This window comes from Emydura macquarii, unplaced genomic scaffold (assembly GCF_026122565.2).
Source record: "Emydura macquarii macquarii isolate MOO-44397 ecotype Brisbane River unplaced genomic scaffold, CSIRO-AGI_Emac_v2 contig_968, whole genome shotgun sequence".
Taxonomy (NCBI): domain Eukaryota; kingdom Metazoa; phylum Chordata; order Testudines; family Chelidae; genus Emydura; species Emydura macquarii.
The window spans coordinates 7,711,506-7,728,249 of NW_027131105.1; the positions used below are offsets into that span (position 1 = coordinate 7,711,506).

Sequence of the window (16,744 nt, forward strand, 5' to 3'; positions counted from 1 at the left end):
GGTGTTTTCACCTCTCTCTGGCATGGGTCATCTGTTAGGATCATCTGGGCATGTCTCACCTCATCAATTCCCTGCCATTACAAGGGCCTTGGGGACATTTTGCATTCTCTTGTTCTTTTCCTGGGGCTCACAAAAGGTTAGTCTCCTGAGGACTGAAATGCTTTGATCTAACTAAAGTCAGTGGAGTCAATACAGAGGTAGCTGGGTGAAACTGAATAGCTTGTGATAGCCGAGCATCAGACTGGATGATGTAATGGTCCCTTCTGGCCTTAAAGTCTAGGAACCGAAATATCAAGTAGAAATCTACCACTCCAGCTTTTTTCCTCTTATCAACCAGCAAAAGAAAGCACAGAGGATAAGGCAGCAGAAATGTACCGCAGGTCCACTGGGGGCTATAGGGAACATGGTAGGTAAGGGAATGGATCCAGTGATGGCTCAGAGGGATGAAGTGATGGGTTGTCTGGTTTTGGGGCGCAGCGTATCATCCCCAACTTCTGAATTAGGAGATGGCTCTTGGCCTAGTGTTGAACTTAAATCTGAGTCCAAGTCAGAAACTACTGGGATCTTTGTTCCCTCTGCCTGCTTCACTCCTAAAGCCACTTAGCTCCCAGCTCACATTAGTAAGAGGGGCATAGTTTGAGGCTGAGGGGGAAGCAGGATTGCTGTGGCCTAAATAGGGTTAGAGGTAACTTTTGTACTTGAGGCTAACTGGGCCATCGTGGCAGTGCCATTACCTGTTCAGAGCAGAGGGTGGGACTGGGAATCAGGACTCCTGGGTTCTAGGCCGAGCTCTAGCTGGGGAGGCAGCAGGGAAGACAGCTGGGCTTGTGGGGGGGATACAAACACACTCCCCAGGGTTGTAGCTAAAAGAAGCTTCCAACCACTGGCTGTAAGCTCATATTCCCCCCTCTTCCAGCCCATCATTCTGGGTGCTTGTGCTGCCCCCCCTCCACCTGTGTATTTCAGTGTCGTCCCCTTCTCCCCAATTCCTACATGCAGCCCTCTAGCCACTCCCTGCTATTTGATTTCCCCCCCATTCCTCTGGAGAGGCATCTCTGCTCCAGGCTGCCTTAACCCCAGGCATCAAGCAAGAGGCCAGGGATGTGTAAGAGCTTTCAGGTGACCCAGGGCAACAGCAAGGCCCTTCTCCCCTCCATCCACCCTCCCTGCCTGCCTGATCAACACCTGGCAATAGGGCAGCTACTTGCAGTAACACAGGACTTGCCCCTTCCTTTGCACTGAAGGGGGGATGTTAACAGTGCTTGGGGCACTCTGCTGGCATTGGGCCTGCCCCCCTCCCCTGGGTGCTGTAGCCTCATTGCCCCCCAGGAAATGGAATCCCATTCATTGGAGAGGAGTTGTTTTTATTAAGCCTGTTTACATCTCAAACACCCACTGAACAGCTGGGAGAAACATTCTGCAGGAAAGCCCCAAACTCCTCAGCATCCCCTTGCTCCACCACCATCACCAGCAGCCCTGAGAGTTCAGGGGGGATCCTTCCTGCTTCCCCACCCCACAGGGTCAGGACTCGATATGATCAAGGCCCAGGAGAGGTATTTTAAAGACAAACCTTTGCATGGAGCAGAGCAGGCCTCTGGGCAGGGAGCCAGCACCTCAGGCACCAATTCCTGGCTCCTAAAGCAGGCAGAGGATCGAGTGCAGGGGGGCTCCAGTGCTGTATCTACACCTCCTTTGGCTGTTAAGTGTCCCCAAAAGGGGGTTTAACAAACAAGCTGCACTGTTCAGTGGACTCAACACACGGTCCTTTTCCAGGGCTGGCAGAGCCAGGGATGTGCAGGTGCATATTTGCACAGACTCTTGTTCTGAAAGCGCTATGGAGAACAAGCTCAGTGAAAGACCTACTTGGTGCGGGTGGCAGTGGGACACCTGCTACTTCCTCCTATTTTCCAAGAGGCATGACCCTGCTCCTGCCATCAGACACCTTAATGGGCCCTGCACAGACCTGACTGCACCTTCTTTCGTGGGGCACCTCTTTCCCCACTCATGGGGGTCTGGAATGGCTAGAGAGAAACTAATTACAGAGAAGGCTGTTGGAAATATCACCTAGCTGCTGCTGTACAAGCGGAGATCAGGACTGCCTCCTTTACTCAGAGATTTCCCTAAGGGACAGGCTGCTGGGAGCTGTGGTACTTTCAACATACAAGCAGCACTGGAAGGTGGTGGTAGTGAGTTAAACCCTCAGCTATCCAGTAGCACACAGACTGTGAAGTTGTTAAGCATGCAGAGGGGCACCAGTAAACCCTATGGGCTTGGGGAATTTAAAGGGACAGTGCAAGATTCTCCTTAGTCTCCTACCCATTTGACTGCAGCACAGAGGAGAAAGGTGGCTTTTCAGGGAAGCAGGGAGGGGACCTCATTAGTGTGGAGACAGCTAGCGGCATGGCCAGTCCTTCATCATGCATGAGTGCCATACATGGCTGAGACTCCTGCAAGATAGCCCACTTTAGTAGAAATGTGACCAGCAGAGATTACATCTCCCAGCAGCCAATGCTCCTCCCTGCTGATTGGAGGATCTCAAGCCAGCTGTGGATACTAGCAGAGGTCTTGCCCTTTGAAAGAGGGAGACTGTTACACAAGTGTGGCGCATTGCATGCTGGGACTTGTAGTCTCTGGGGGCCTCCAATCCTCTCTAGGTTCTATGTACATTAAGTGCAGGCCACCCCAAACAAACCAGACCAAAATGCAGTTAGTTTCAGAGCACAGTTGGGGGGCACCAGTGCCAGCTGCGCATGTCAGAGAGAGGAAAGGACCAGTCTAAGTCACCTCAGTGTTGCTGACTTTGTTGATGATACGGGAGCGACGGGGGATACACTCTAGGTCGAACTTGCTCTCATATATGGTGGGGCAGAGGTGCCAGCGATTGTCCCGGTAGATGCCCAAGTAGGTGTAGACATCTGGCTTGTAAGACAGCAGGCACTTGATGCCGGTGCCCCTGATGGCAGCGTCCGCATCCATCACTTTTTCCTCATCAGTGAAATCATCTGTGTAGATGCAGATGACATGTTTGCGGTCCGAGTTGGGGTAGCCGGGGCTGACCTTGGCCACCCCAAAGCGCCCCTCCAACACTGAGCGGGCGATGCCACTCCAGGCATGGTCCACCTTGAAGCCAGTGTCCAGGTGCATCAGCCACTTGCCAGTGAGGACCCGGTGGTTGAGTGCCAGCTCGCGGATAGTGTCAAAGGTGACATGGCGCCCACTGATCTGGAGCCGCTCCCAGGCTTCCTGCAGCCCCACCACATCACCTGACTCTGGGCAGTAGTTTGGACCATAGATGGCAATCCAGCCCACAGGTTCAGTGCGGCGCTCAGGATTGCCAAAACGAGGCACCCGTGAGGGCTGGTAGGTCTGCAGCCACTCTTCAAACTCAGCCCGTGGGGTCTTTCGGGCATCAAACACCACCCAAGGGTCCATGTCAGCTGCCATGGACTCAGCGGCCAGGTGCTCGGCCGAGAAGGCCCCTTCCTTCGCTTCATCACCATCATCCTGGCCAGACATCACTGTGGAGGGGAGGAACCTGGGATGGAAGGGTCTGGGAGAGGGGGTGCAACAAACAGTGATGCATCATCTAGCCCACACTCCACAGCAGGGCCCAGGGCAGAATCAGCTCCTAGAGTCCACCCCCCAGGACTCTGCCCACTATGGATGGAGAACTCCCATTAGCTCCCATCCCCCCAGGGCAGGACTGTTCCCTATAGCCCATCCCATAGGGTCCTTGCCCACTACTGATTAAGGCAACCCATTAGAACCAGAATAATTTACCTGCTGTTCATGGGCTGCTGCGGAAGTGAATCAATGCAGGACAGATATCCAAATGCAGGACGAGCAATCAAGGGCTAGGAACAAATGATACTAACGTAAAGACCACCTGGAAACCCAACTAAGGATCTGCGTAGCGGTGCTCGGCAAGCTGCCTGCTGTACGCACCCGACAGAGATGCTGCCTTGACTTTCCTATTAAAGAAAAATCATGTCTCACTGTGGAGGAGAGAGCAGAGCACTCTAAATGACCTGTGTGGCCCAGTTAGAAACACAGCCATACCAACCAGGTATAAAATCCAGATCCTCCCCGCCCCGTGTCTTTTAAACTTGTCCATGACTGGCAGGACTCAGCCATTTCCATCCCAGTATAGCACAGGGGGGCACAACCCGCCTCTTAGGCACAAGCACTTCATGTATTGATGCCAGCAACATCCATCCCTTTGTGAGGCCAGAAGCACTTGAATGGGCTTGTCCCGTATCACTTAGTCAGCGATTATCCCCCATCCCGGACGATCCTAAACTGTCATAGCACAGTGTCCATTGGAAGATTATGACTCTTCGGCCCTCAGGAGATGCTGCCGGAGGTGCAGCATAGACAGGTCCCATCTCCAGGGGCTTTATGAAGAGTTGGCAGGCATTCGTCTCCTTAACCTCTTTATTATAGACGGGACACACCGAGGTGCTGAAAAGGGAAGAGACTCACCCACACAGCAGCTCTGAAGCAGAGCTGGGAAAAGAACCCCGGAGTCCTGCTCCCCTCCCCCCACTTTAACCCACCCGACCTCACCGCCCCCCAAGAGCTGGGAAAAGAACCCAGGAGTCCTGCTCCCCTCCAACCCACCCGCCCCCACTGCCCCCCAAGAGCTGGGAAGAGAACCCAAGAGTCCTGCAGGGGCTGCCCCACCCCCCCACTTCTCTAGCCTCCCTTTCATTCCGAGCGAAGGCGAGGCACAGCGCGCGGGCCCCTCTAGGGCTGTCCATGGGGCCGGGGAACCCGCGCCGGCCAGGCCCAAAGCCGGCTCCACCGCCGGCCCCACGGGCCCCTCCCCCACGCAGCCCTGCTAAGCCCGGGCCCGGCCGGGCCCCTCCCAAGACAGCTCCGCAAGCGCCCACCCAGGGCCCAGCCTCACCGGCCCCCGCCCGCGCTCAGCTCCCGGCCGCCCCCATGCCGCAGGCCCCGCCCCGCCTCAGACGGGGGGGGGGAAGGGTAACGGCCACAGGGGTGGAGCCTCGGCCTAACCCGGAAAGGAAAGGGAGGGTAGTAGAAATGAAGGACCCGGATGTGGTAGAGCGCAGGACCGAGTGGGCGGGGCTAACGCGAGGGGGGAGGGGGGGTTAATATACGGGGTTCTCGGGGGTTGGGGCGGGGCCAAAGCAACCAATCCGCTCCAGCCGCGCTCGCGGCGCAGTCAGCTTGGAAGCCCACGCTCCGCTCTGGCCCAGGGAGTGCGGCCGCGGTCCTGCCAAGAAGCCGAGACCGGTTTTGGGGTGCGGCGCCCCCTGGTGGAAAGTCGAGAGAAGCATGCCAGAGGGTCCCAGCGGCTGGCCCGTAGTCTGACACTGAGTGGGGTTCTGTGGGCTTGTGCAAATAAGCCCTCTGGGGTGGGGTGTCGGGGCCATTACAAGGGGCCTCTCACACGTGCTGAGGTGCAGCCACCTTGGGGTGGGGCACAGGGGGCTGTTTATACAGGGCCCCCTGTCCCAGCACTGAGATGCTGATGGCAGAGAGTGGGTGGAAGAGCCAAGGATATTAGGGCAGAAGCAGTGCGTCCAATCCTTAGAGCGCCACAATGTAAGGAGAACCTCGGCCCCCTGGAGAGCAGTCTGCGTGGAACTGAACCTACCGCTCAGGGAAAGGGGACAGGCCAGGGACACTCCATAGGGGGTGGGGAGGGCACAGAGATTTCACAGACCCCCGTCTCTGGTGGGGGGCAGCCTGAGATCCCACGGATCTTCCGTCTTCTTTGCGTGGGGAGTCGTTGTGGAGCAGGCAATCCCTGGGAGCCCGCATCTCGGGAACTAAGTGGGTCTGGACCCTCCACCTCTGCAGGGACAGTCAAGGGGGGGCCCTCCGTGCCCTGGTGCTGGGGACCCCACGACCTTCCACCATGGAGGAGGGGCTCTCAGATCTGCTTTCTGGGGGGGCAAAGAGAGGGAAGGCGGAAAAGCAGATGGAGGACCCCAGTCCTGGTGGGTGGTGGCGACAGAGAGCGGAGTTGTGGGACCCTAGGGCCTGGTACTGTGGGGGGGGGGGGAGGACCCCAGTGCTGGGGAGCTGAAAGGAAAGGAGGACCCTGGTGCAGGGCGGGGAGAGAAGGGCCCCGGAGATGGCATTGGCGGACATGGTGCTGGGAGAGGGGAGAAAAGGCTGTGGGAGGGGGCACCAGTGCGGGGGGGCGGGGAGGGGGACGCTGGAGGGTCACATCACAGGCTGACACCTGCGCTGGGCAGGCTGGAGAAGGGACGGGGAGGGGTGGGGGGCAGAGGCGGTGGATGAGGTCAGCCCGGCGCTGGCGTGTTCCGGCGGCGCTAGGACGCGGGTGGCGTCGGGTGACGCCGGGAGCCGGCGCGGGGAGGGGAGGGGCGGGGCGGGCTGGGGTCGGGTCGCTGCTGCTGCTGCCGCCGCCGGAGCCGAAACCGGAGCCCCGCGATGCCGAGCAAGAAAAAGAAATACAACGCGCGCTTCCCGCCAGTGAGTGCGGGCCCGGCCCCTGCGGCCGCCCCCCGGGCCGCCCCGGCCCCCTAACCCCACCCCCGCGGGCCTGCCTCGCCTCCCCCCCCCGGATCCCCGGGCCGGGCAACCCCCCCGGACAGCCCCCAACCTCAACACGTTCGGCCTCGGCCTAGCTTCCTCCGGCACCACAACCCTCCTCGGGCCGGCCTAGCCCCCCCGCCCCTCGGCCGGCCTAGCCCCCTCCTCCACGGGCACCCCTTAGCCCCGTCCCTCCGGCACCCCAATCCCCTCGGCCTAGCCCTGCCTCCGGCACCCCAACCCTACCCTCGGCCCGGCCTAGCCCCGTCCCGCAAGGGCACCCCCCTAACGCCAACCCTCCCCCCGGGCCCAGCCTCCGCCTAAGCCCCCCACGGACCTTCTTACCCCTCCAAATCCTCCGGGCCAAGCCTAGCTCCCTCCACCCCAGCATCCCATAAGCGGCCCTCCCCCCATCTCTTGGGCCAGACTGACCCCCGTGAACCCTGCATCCTCCCCCGGGCTCTAGCTTAGCTCCCTCCTTCCTCCAGTGAGTCCAGACCACGATCTTCTCTGTCCCGAAGCCTGGGCCCATCTCCCTCCCCACCTAGTCTTCCCCTTCCTTTCCTGGCCTCCCCTCACCAGCCCTGGTCCAACACTGTCTCCTGCCCCCATAGTGATGCCCCTGCTGCCCCCTCTTTTATAGGGCCCCCTGTGCCCTCCATAGGCATGCCCTGCACTAGCCACTTCCCCTATATTGGGTTTCCCTGCTGCCCCATAAGGATGTCCCCACTACCCTCTTCCCCCTCCAGGGATCCCCTCTGCCCCAGATAGAAATAGATACCCATAAGGATTCCCCTTCCCTCTGTAGCTCTTTCCCCCTATGATCTGGCCTCATTATGTTGATCTCTCACCTCTTCAGAGATCGTAGGGCAACCCCCTCCCAGATAAAGCCTCATCTCCCCCCGTCACCTCTCTGGTCAGTGCCTCCAACCCATATAGGGGTCTGGCTCTTCACAGACACCCCCTAACCATTATGAACCTCTTTCTCCTTCCCCCATCTATCCTTTGGGACATCAACTCTGGTGGGCCAATAGGGGGAATGTGTGTGGTTCAGTGTCCCCTGTCCAGTGACAATGGTCTTTGAGGGGCCTCAGGATTCCTGGGTTCTATCCCTGGCCCTGGGAGGGAGGACTCCTGGGTTTCCAGCCCCAGCATTGTCATCTGTGCGGTCCTAGTAAGGGTGGAAGGGACATTTCCCTCTGCTCCCTTTTCCATAAAATGGGTTAGTTCTGGACCCTCCTCCCAGAGGACTGGACTGTAGGGCTGGGGGGCTTCAGTCAAAAGGAGAAAGGGTCTTATTGGAATGGCAGGAGGGAGCTGGTATTGGGGGAGAAGGGGATAGATTTACTGATGAAATGGGCCTCTTTTTACTTTTGGATTCAGTAGGGCCTGCTCACACCACAAAGCCCCCCTTTTCTGTCTTTGTCACATCTTCAGCATTGGGGTAGGATGGGAGCTGAAAGCAGCCTGGTCAGTTTCATCTTCTCTTCCCTGTCAGTTTCATTTCCTCCTTTCTTGGGCTGGGGATCCTGATGCCAAATGGGGAATGTTCCCCATCTCTCCCCCCGTCCACCAAATGACTTATGTTGTCTTTCTCAAGTGAATAAGAATCCTGCATCAGGCTCTTAAAAACATGATTTAAAAAAAAAAAGGAATCAACGGGGGGTTCATTTTATTTGCCTCTGGTGGGGAGGAGCTTTTAAGGATCAAGATGTCAAGTTTTTTCTCTGCAAATTCCAAGTGCTAGGAACACAGTTTTTGCTTTAAATAAAAGCTGTGATTCTTTTCCCCGCATCTCTTGAGTCCACCAGCTGGGGATTTATACTGTGAAATTTAATTGACAGCACTGAATCTATCCCCCTCACCCCCTTCAATTCCCAAAGCTATGGTTCAGACTTTGTGGTGAAGGCACCGGGATGGGGTTCAGTGCCTGGCTGTGCCACAGATTCCCTCTGTGACCTTGGGCAAGACATGTTTTTTGTGCCTCAGTTTCTCCATCTGTAGTCTGGGGATAACAACACTTCCTTTATTTAGACTGCAAGCTCTTTAGGGCAATGACTGTGTGTGTGAAGCGCTTGGTGCAACAGGGACCCCAGCACCATGGGGGCCCCCCCGTCTTGGATAAGGGTCCATGCACTATCTGGCACACAGGGGCCCCCTAATCTTGGGTTGGGATCTGTGCAGTGCCAGGAGAGCCCGTTTCCAATGGCTTGTGGCTCAGCTTTGATCCTTGCAGTTTATGCCTGGGTTGTGACAGCTGACACCTTGTGGTCTGCCCCTTAACTGGGGGTAGGGGACGTTATTGCCTTGTGACATGGACACAAATATCCTTTGGTTTCCACACACACACACACAACCCCCGAACTCCAATGGAGGAAAGAGCATTGATTTGGCATCTGGAGGGGTGGAGTCTGAGGCTGGACCTCATCTCATGGGGGGGGGGGGGAGAAACAGGAGGTCCTGCTGCGCTGCTAAGTGACGGCACAGGGAGGGCTCAGAGCCATAATAGGGGCAGGGAATAGCTCTGGTGTGAGGCTACCAATGAGGTGATGTCCCATGGGGGCTGGAGAGGCATGGAACAAGTTGATGGTTCTCAGCCTTGGCTCCTGCCCAACAGCAACCTGTGGGACAGGTCTCCTAGTCACCAAAGAGGCTGAGGAGCCAGTGATCCATGGAGACTCTGCTCTTGTGTCAACCCATGTCAGGGCGACAGCCTCCCTGGGGAATGCAGCGTCGTTCTCAGTGAAGATGACCCAGAGAAGGAGTGGCTTTGTGATGCAAGAATAGCAGAGGTGCATGGCACCTGTGTCTGGGGATCTGAAGTAACTTGAGAGGATCTTGTGGATAAAGCAGAGGGCCAGGGAATGCACTAGGACTATACAAATCCTGCCCTAGGTCCAGGGACTGGCTGGCTCTGGGGGACATGGAATGGGATCTGGGGCCTTTCACTGTTAGGGAGAATCCCAGGGCAGTGCCCTGGTTAATTCTGGGGAATGAGATGTGGTCCTTTCCTCTCTAGGGTGGCCTTCTCTGTTCATTGCTCTGAGGGTTGACAGGAGGGCGGGGCTCTTGGTGCAGTACATAACCCCCAGCCCCTGATATTAACTGTTTACTTTCGTCTCCCCTCCAGGCTCGGATCAAGAAGATCATGCAGACAGATGAGGAGATTGGGAAGGTGGCCGCTGCTGTCCCTGTCATTATATGTATCCTTGGGAGAGCTGTGGTGCCCAGTTCCCACCCCTGGAACCCCAATTGCCGCCTTGTGGTCTGGGCAATCCTGGAGGAATCTCCCATCCAGCCAGGCTTGGTTCATCACTCTGTGGGTTTCATCACCCTGGCTGGTGGCTAATTACAACAGCAGGTTAGACAGAGAATCAGAGGGAGCTTCTCTAATGGTTAGAGTGGGAGGTGGAGGGTCAAGACTCCTGGGTTCTGTCTGAGCTCTGGGAGGGGAGTGGTCTTAGACTGGGAGATGGGAGGGACTGGGAGCCAGATCACCTGGGTTCTCACCTCACCTCTGGATTAGCGGATAAGAGCAGGATGGGGGATCGCTGGGAGCCAGGACTATTGGGTTCTATCTGCATGAGCGATGCTCTTAGTACAACAGTCTTCGGTTCTGATCCCAGTGCTGAGTTCCCTTAACCCTTCACTTGCTCTAGCCCGGGCGCTGGAGCTTTTCCTGGAATCACTCCTCAGGAAGGCCTGTCAGGTGACACAGTCCAGAAATGCCAAGACCATGACCACCTCTCACTTGTAAGTACCCCCCTTCCATGTGCACACACCCCCTTCTGCCCAGCTGGGGACTTTCTGCCCTAACTCCTGCGGTACTGGAGCCAGGAAATGCCAGATCTACTTCACAACCAGACCTCCCTGCTATGGACAGACCTCTCTCACTTTTCTTGGAGCAGGGGGCTGGGAGCCAGGACTCCTAGTTTCTGTTCCCTGCTTTGCCACCAACTCACTGGGGCACTTTTGGACAGTTCCTTCCCTTCCTCTGTGCCTCAGTTTCTCCCCTTTTAAACTGCGGGGGAGGGGGGGAATAGGTCGGGGGGTAGAGCACTAATCCCTAGCAGGGCTGAGGCTCAGGGAGGTAATGGTGATTACTGTGTTACTACAGGGGGAAGGGGGTGGGGTTAAACCCTGCATCCCCAGCTGGGATGGATACACTGGGGGGATCTCTAGTAACCCTCAAGAAGCCAATAGAGTCTGGGGGTCAGGTCCTCTGGGTTTCTGGGGGTGAGGGTGTGGCAGTCCCCTCCCTCCGAGTCTGAGCTGCTCTCCGCTCCCTGCAGGAAGCAGTGCATAGAGCTGGAGCAGCAGTTCGACTTCCTCAAGGATCTGGTGGCCTCGGTGCCTGACATGCAGGGAGATGTGGAGGATAACCACGCTGAGGGCGAGAAGGTCTCGAGGAGGTGGGCAGTAGGAGGCGTTGTGCTACAGGGAGTGGGGCAGGGGCTCAGTAGGGAGGACTCTCCCCTCATGATCATTGCTGGCCTTGATGCCCCAGTGTGGCACTAGGGACTCTGTGCTGCAGAGAATGGGAAGGGGGGAGCCTCAGTAGGGGGCATGCCCCCTTTTAGGCACTGCTGGCCCCAGCACAGCACAGAAGGTGCTGTGCTGCAGGGAGACACCGACAGATGGTGGTCACTACAGATGGCTGTCACACTTCACTAAGAATTCTGGTACGAACTTCAGTGTCGTGGCTAAATTCCCATTCTGCTGATTCCATTCTGCCTCCCAAAACCCCCGCTCTGCCATCAGAACTAGGTGTGGGGCTTCTCTTTGCCTACCCCAAACCTGTGCAGCGTTGCTGTGTGCTGTTACCCAGCCACCATGCTCCACACCAGAGATGGCTGCGCAACAGTATGTGGCAAAGCGATTCCTAAATACGTCTTCCCCATTGCACCCCAGAGAGGGGATTGGGATACATCATAGGTGACTGTCCCAGTAGGGAGTGCTTTGGCCAGGTTGGGGGCTGGGGTGGGGGAATCCCGAAGTGTTGCTGAAGGACATTGGGGTGGGATGTGGCCAGGGAGCCCTGCAGTGGAGTCAGGGGACTGTCTGGGTGACCCTGCGTGAGTCAAGGGATTCCTTCTGCACCAGTCTCTGTTGGAGCTCCCATCCATTAGCAGTGCCCCTAATGACTCCTTGGTCTCTCTCCGGATGCAGGGGCCGGAAGCCGGGCAGCGGGCGGAAGAACGGCGGCACCAGCAGCAAAGGAAAAGACCCGAAGCAGTCAGGCACAGATTCTGAGCAGGAGGTGAATCTGGTGGGAGGTGTCTCCCAGCCCTCAGGCTCCTTCTTGCATGCAGCAGTGCCCCCTCCTGGCTGAGCCGTGCTGAGGTGCTTGGGATGCTGGGAGCCGGAGGTCATCCTCCATGGGGCACAGGTGGTGAAGGGTATGGAATGCCATTTCCTCACCCCATCTTAGGAGGTTACCCCTCCCAGCTGGGCTGGGTATCCCAGGAGCGGTGTAGGGTCTAGTGGTTACATCAGGGGGGTGCTGAGAGCCCGGACTCTTGTGTTCTCTTCCCGGTTCTGTTACTGACCTGCTGTGGGATGCGGGGTGAGTCCCTTTCCCCTCTGCTTCAGTTTCCCATAGGGCCAGCTCTGGGGAGCATCAGTCACTGTGTCCCCCAGGTGGTGCCATCTCCATGCTGAGCCCTCTGCCTAACCTGCCCCCACAGGAGGATTCTGAGGACAGCGAGAGCAATGGGGAGGAGGAGACGTCCCAGTCCACGCCCCCCAGCCGCTCTACCACCCACTTCCCCAGGTACGAATCGGGGCCTGGCCAGTCAGGATCCGTAGGGCCTGCCAAGCCTCACGTTATCCCTGTAGTGTTGAGGGGCTGGGCAGTGCTGGCTAGTGCTTAGATCTTGGGCAGGGAGGGAAGGTTTCTGGGTTTGATCCCTGACTCAGGGAGGGGAGTGGGATCTAGTGGTCAGAGCAGAGTGTCAGCTACTTAAGGGTAGTGATAACTAGAAGCCTAAAAGTAGTAAGTATGATTCAGATGGAGTGACCCTGAAACTCATCTGCCTCGCCCCTGGGGATTGTTACCAGGCATGGGGCCAGGGTGGAGGGATACCAGGATGGATGGGCCTATGGATCTAATCCAGGGTAAGGATACTGGAAGGGCCCATGGGTCTAATTGGGCCAAGGGTGGGGCTGAGGGATACAGGATAGATGATCTTCCCTCCCCCAAACTAAACTTATTCCTTCTCCCCTTCCTGGCTCTAGCTCTCCGGCGCCATATTTGCACTTCACCTGCCCCCCACAGCCCACCATGGCCATGCCTGTCTCCGGGGCCCTGCCCACCATGATGCCCTCTGTGCCAGCACCACCCGCCGCAGCGCAGGACGAGGAAGAGGAAGATTATGACTCGTAGCCCTGTTTCCTTTTAGTTTGTTTTAGTTGCTACATTTGGAGGGGTGGGGGGTGGTGGGGTGGGGGCGGTTCTTAAATTTATTAAAAAAAGAGAGAAAATCATTTTACCTCCATGTGGTTTATTTTTATTGTATCCCTGGGTTAGGCTCGAACCCCTGATTCTCAGAGCCCAGACTGCCCCGTCCCTTCTCGCTGCCCCTCTCTCTGTGTCTCCTTCCCCAATGGACAGGGCATGACTGAGCCACCCACTGATTAGCTCCAGGTGTCTCCAGAGACAGGAATGGGGATAAAGCAGCCACCCCCCACTCCCTTTTGAATTATGGTTTGATTTCTCCCTCCTCGGCTCCGAAGACTCAGGGTGTCTTTCCCAGAGGGTGTAGGGCTAGCCGTTGTATTGGTGTTATGGGTGTGATCCATTCTGCTTTGTCTAGGACATTCAGTTCCATTCCAGGCCCTGGCAGTGCCAGTCTGTCAGGTCACGGGGGCCTCTTTGGCATCGGGTAGGATTTTTTTCAGTGGCACCTTCAGCTCTGGCCCTCCCCCTCCTCCATTCAGTAACCATGGCTTTTGGTGGGGACTGGGATCCCTTTTTATTAGAAGCAGGACATCCAATTCCATCCCTGCCCTGGTGCAGTGTCCCCCTGTTCTTTCCCCCCTGCCCTCCCAGCATTGCTCTCTCAAATCCTGGGTGGGGGGTTCTTTGTACTGGCTGTTCCTACGTCCATTGGAGGCGGGAGGGACACAGTGAATCTCAAAGCAGCTTCCCCCTGGCTCTCCGGCCACTGCCTGTGAAATTCACTCAGCTCTGATGATTGATTTAGCATGAATCTGAAGGAGGGGGCTGAAACTAGGGCTGGGGAGGGATTCACCTCACATGAAAGGACTCAGTGTCTCTGGCATGTCTATCCTGGGCATAACTGTATCCCACACTGGAAGATGCTCCTGTGGTTTCACCCATCAGAATCCCACACACACACCCGGCTTCCTCGATTTCACCCGTGGGATAGGGGTTTTGAGCCCTCTTTTTAAAAATGAACCTCCCAGGCTCTGTACGTTCTCCTTCCTTCATGCCATTTGCACTCCCTCCTCTGAGGGGGCCTGGGAGCCATGTCTCCTGGGAAGGGAGCAGGATCTACTGATTAGAGCAGGGAAGTGCTGGGAGCCAGGGTTCCTGGCTTCTTTTCCCCTCCCTTCCTCCCATTCCTTTCCCTCCTGGGTATTTAGCAGATTCAGTCTCCATTATTTTATTGTTGCTAAACCCCAGAGCTCCTCAATGAAGCCGAGCCCTAAGGTTTGTAAGAGGCAGGAATTTCCACAGCTCCTTTTCACACAGCTCTGACATGTTGGGAATGGATTGGTTCCATGAGTGGGTGGGTCCTGGCATCCTTTCAGGGTGTGGGTGCTTTAAGTTAACTTGGGGTGGGAGGAACAGGGATGAAGAGTTAAACATTGTGTGGCTTGCGGCCACCTTGAGAGCTGGGATGTTGTGACTTTTAACGGGTTTGTTTGATTTTTGTATTGACTCAATAAAGTTCTGATTTCACTAGAATCCTGCCGTGTTTGGGGTGAAATTTACAATGGGGTCATTCTTATTGGAGAAGGGCAACAGAGCTGGCCAGGACTCCTGGGTTCTATCCCCAGCTCTGAGGGGAGTGGGGCCTAGTGGGCTGAGAGCCAGAATGCCTGGGTTCTATCCCCAGCTCTGAGGGGAGTGGGGCCTAGTGGGCTGAGAGCCAGAATGCCTGGGTTCTATCCCCAGCTTTGCCACTGATTCAATGTGTCACCTTTAGCTAGTTCCTCTCCCTGGTGCCTCAGCTTCCTCATCTATGCAGGAAGGAAAGGGCCCTGACCCCTCTCAGGGGAGAGCACCATCAGGGTGTTTGGAAAGAACCATGGGATCCTTGGCCGCTACAGGGACTGACCCAGCATCCTTGCTCCAAAACACCAGCCCCATTGGCCTGGGCTATGTCCCCTGACCTCTCCCCCTGCCTTTGGTTTGGGCTATGACAGTCCACTTCCATCATCTAACTGTCCCCACACTCCACTGCAGCTCCAGTTTTCTCCCAGTCCCCTGGTGCAAGTGCATCCTTCTTCGCAGCTCCTGCCTCCCCATCCTCTCTTTGGGGAGGAGCGGGTCTCACTCCCTGTTCTAAGTGCCTTGGGAAAAGCCAGCTCCTTTTACAAGCAAATTCCTGCTCGTCTGTGGGAGGATCCGCCCCTAGAGGGAGACACAATTCATCTTATAACTGGGCCCACAACTGTGTGGGAGCTGGTGCTAGAATCAGAAGTGTCAGGACTCCTGGGTTGTCTCCCTGGCTCGGGGGGGGGAGGGGGAGATGTCTGAGGATGGGCTAGAGACAACCCAGCCAAGTGTAGTTTTCAAGTCAAGGCTGGATGCCTACCAAGAAGAGCCAATAACAGCTTGCTGGGCCCAGCAGAGGGCTGGACTGGGCTGTGAGAGGCAAGAGCTCAGACTGAATAGTCTAATGTTCTCTTTGTACGTGCTGTCTGCGAGCTTGTCTCAGGATATTAGAGAGACAAGGGGAGATGAGGTAATAGCGTTTATTGGACCAACTTTCACCAGCAGATGTTGGTCCAACAAAAGATATTACTTTACCCCACTTACGTTTCTTTGGACTAGTGACTGTTGTGATCCTGGGGGCTCAGCAATGGGACAGCTGTGCTGGCTGGCAGTTCAGAAAAGGCACTGGGCAAAATGACCAGCTGTCAGGAGAGGAACCATGGGAGTTTTAGTTTGACCCTCACTCCCCAAATTCCTGGCGTTTCTGGTAAGCATCTGACAATGCATGGGTGCATAAACGGGAATCTCGAGTAGGGAGGTTCTATGATCTCTGTCTGTGGCATGGGTGCGGCTGCTCCTGGAATTCTGTGGCCAGTTCTGGTGCCCACAGTTCCAGAAAGATGGTGCTAAATTGGAGAGGGGCTCCGAGAGCAAAGTGGTGGAATGTTACTCCAGGCAGTCCCTGCCTAGGATGCTGTGTGGTGAATTTGAACTGATGCAGAGCTGTGCAGAGCCAAAGAAAGGGTGTTGCAAAGTGGTGCAGATGCATGTCAATTCACATTGCTGCACTGAGTGAGCAAACCACATTGGTGTAACATCACTGTGAAGATGTGACCTGGCCCTAGGATGTGCACTCTTGTTGGGTCCTGGCCAAGGAGTGAATCTGAGCCTTCCTGATTTAAAAGGATGATGACATTCTGCCCATCGAGCTATAGGCCAATGAATGCAAGTGCAGAGGTAGCACAGCAGGTATGAGCTCTTGCCACCAGAGAAAGCTCCATGCATTGTTAGCAGGGGTTACACAAGCACATTGTTTGTGCCATTCCCTCTGAAAGGCAAAGTGGCTGAGACCTGGCACTGTGGGTGAGTCTATGCCCAGCTCTGCATGGGGTGTCCTTACCTGTAAAATGATTGCATGATTATTTGGGAGGGGGACTAGCTGCCTTGGGAAAGAAGGGGGATGGGAAACAGAGCCTTTCCTCTTTAGGGGCACCAGCCCTGATCTGGCCCCAGAGAGGGGGAAATGGGTGATTCAAGGGGGCCAGTGACCCCTTCCCATTTGCTATCTCCACTGGGGTAGTTTGGTTCTTTGGCCACTAGGGATGCCAGGCTGAAGGGGAATGAACACAGCAGAGTAATTCAAAGTGCTCCGGGGCAGGCCCCACCCTACCTCTGGGAGGAACCTCCAGAGGGCTAGAGGTGGTGCCCCGTTCCCTCCAGGGCCTTGCTACCCCTTTGGCCATGCTCAATCAGGGGTGGGGTAGGGGGCATTGATAGCCCTGATAGACCCCCCTCCTCCCATGTGAA

General features: G+C 56.4%; 2 protein-coding genes across 7 annotated transcripts; one reads left to right on the plus strand and one right to left on the minus strand.

The window, feature by feature from the left end:
• Positions 1-1,343: 1,343 nt before the first annotated feature.
• CUNH11orf68 (chromosome unknown C11orf68 homolog) lies at positions 1,344-5,073 on the minus strand. 5 transcript variants are annotated; one of them, XM_067544079.1, is made up of 3 exons: positions 5,056-5,073; positions 3,781-3,971; positions 1,344-3,550 (listed from the first exon to the last, which is right to left on the minus strand). In XM_067544079.1, the coding sequence occupies exons 2-3, from the start codon at positions 3,789-3,791 to the stop codon at positions 2,776-2,778; spliced, it is 786 nt and encodes a 261-aa protein (XP_067400180.1). In that variant the 5' UTR covers positions 3,792-3,971; positions 5,056-5,073; the 3' UTR covers positions 1,344-2,775. The 5 variants fall into 5 exon arrangements, with proteins under 5 accessions (XP_067400180.1, XP_067400183.1, XP_067400178.1 ...); XM_067544082.1 differs by lacking the exon at positions 5,056-5,073 and adding an exon at positions 4,910-5,024 and having other exon boundaries at positions 3,781-3,854; XM_067544077.1 differs by lacking the exon at positions 5,056-5,073 and adding an exon at positions 4,910-5,020.
• A 1,294-nt stretch (positions 5,074-6,367) lies between these two features.
• Positions 6,368-13,515, plus strand: DRAP1 (DR1 associated protein 1). Of its 2 annotated transcripts, XM_067544083.1 has the most exons (7): positions 6,368-6,471; positions 9,662-9,734; positions 10,191-10,284; positions 10,824-10,943; positions 11,701-11,791; positions 12,219-12,304; positions 12,769-13,515. In XM_067544083.1, the coding sequence occupies exons 1-7, from the start codon at positions 6,430-6,432 to the stop codon at positions 12,914-12,916; spliced, it is 654 nt and encodes a 217-aa protein (XP_067400184.1). In that variant the 5' UTR covers positions 6,368-6,429; the 3' UTR covers positions 12,917-13,515. The 2 variants fall into 2 exon arrangements, with proteins under 2 accessions (XP_067400184.1, XP_067400185.1); XM_067544084.1 differs by lacking the exon at positions 10,824-10,943.
• Positions 13,516-16,744: the final 3,229 nt, after the last annotated feature.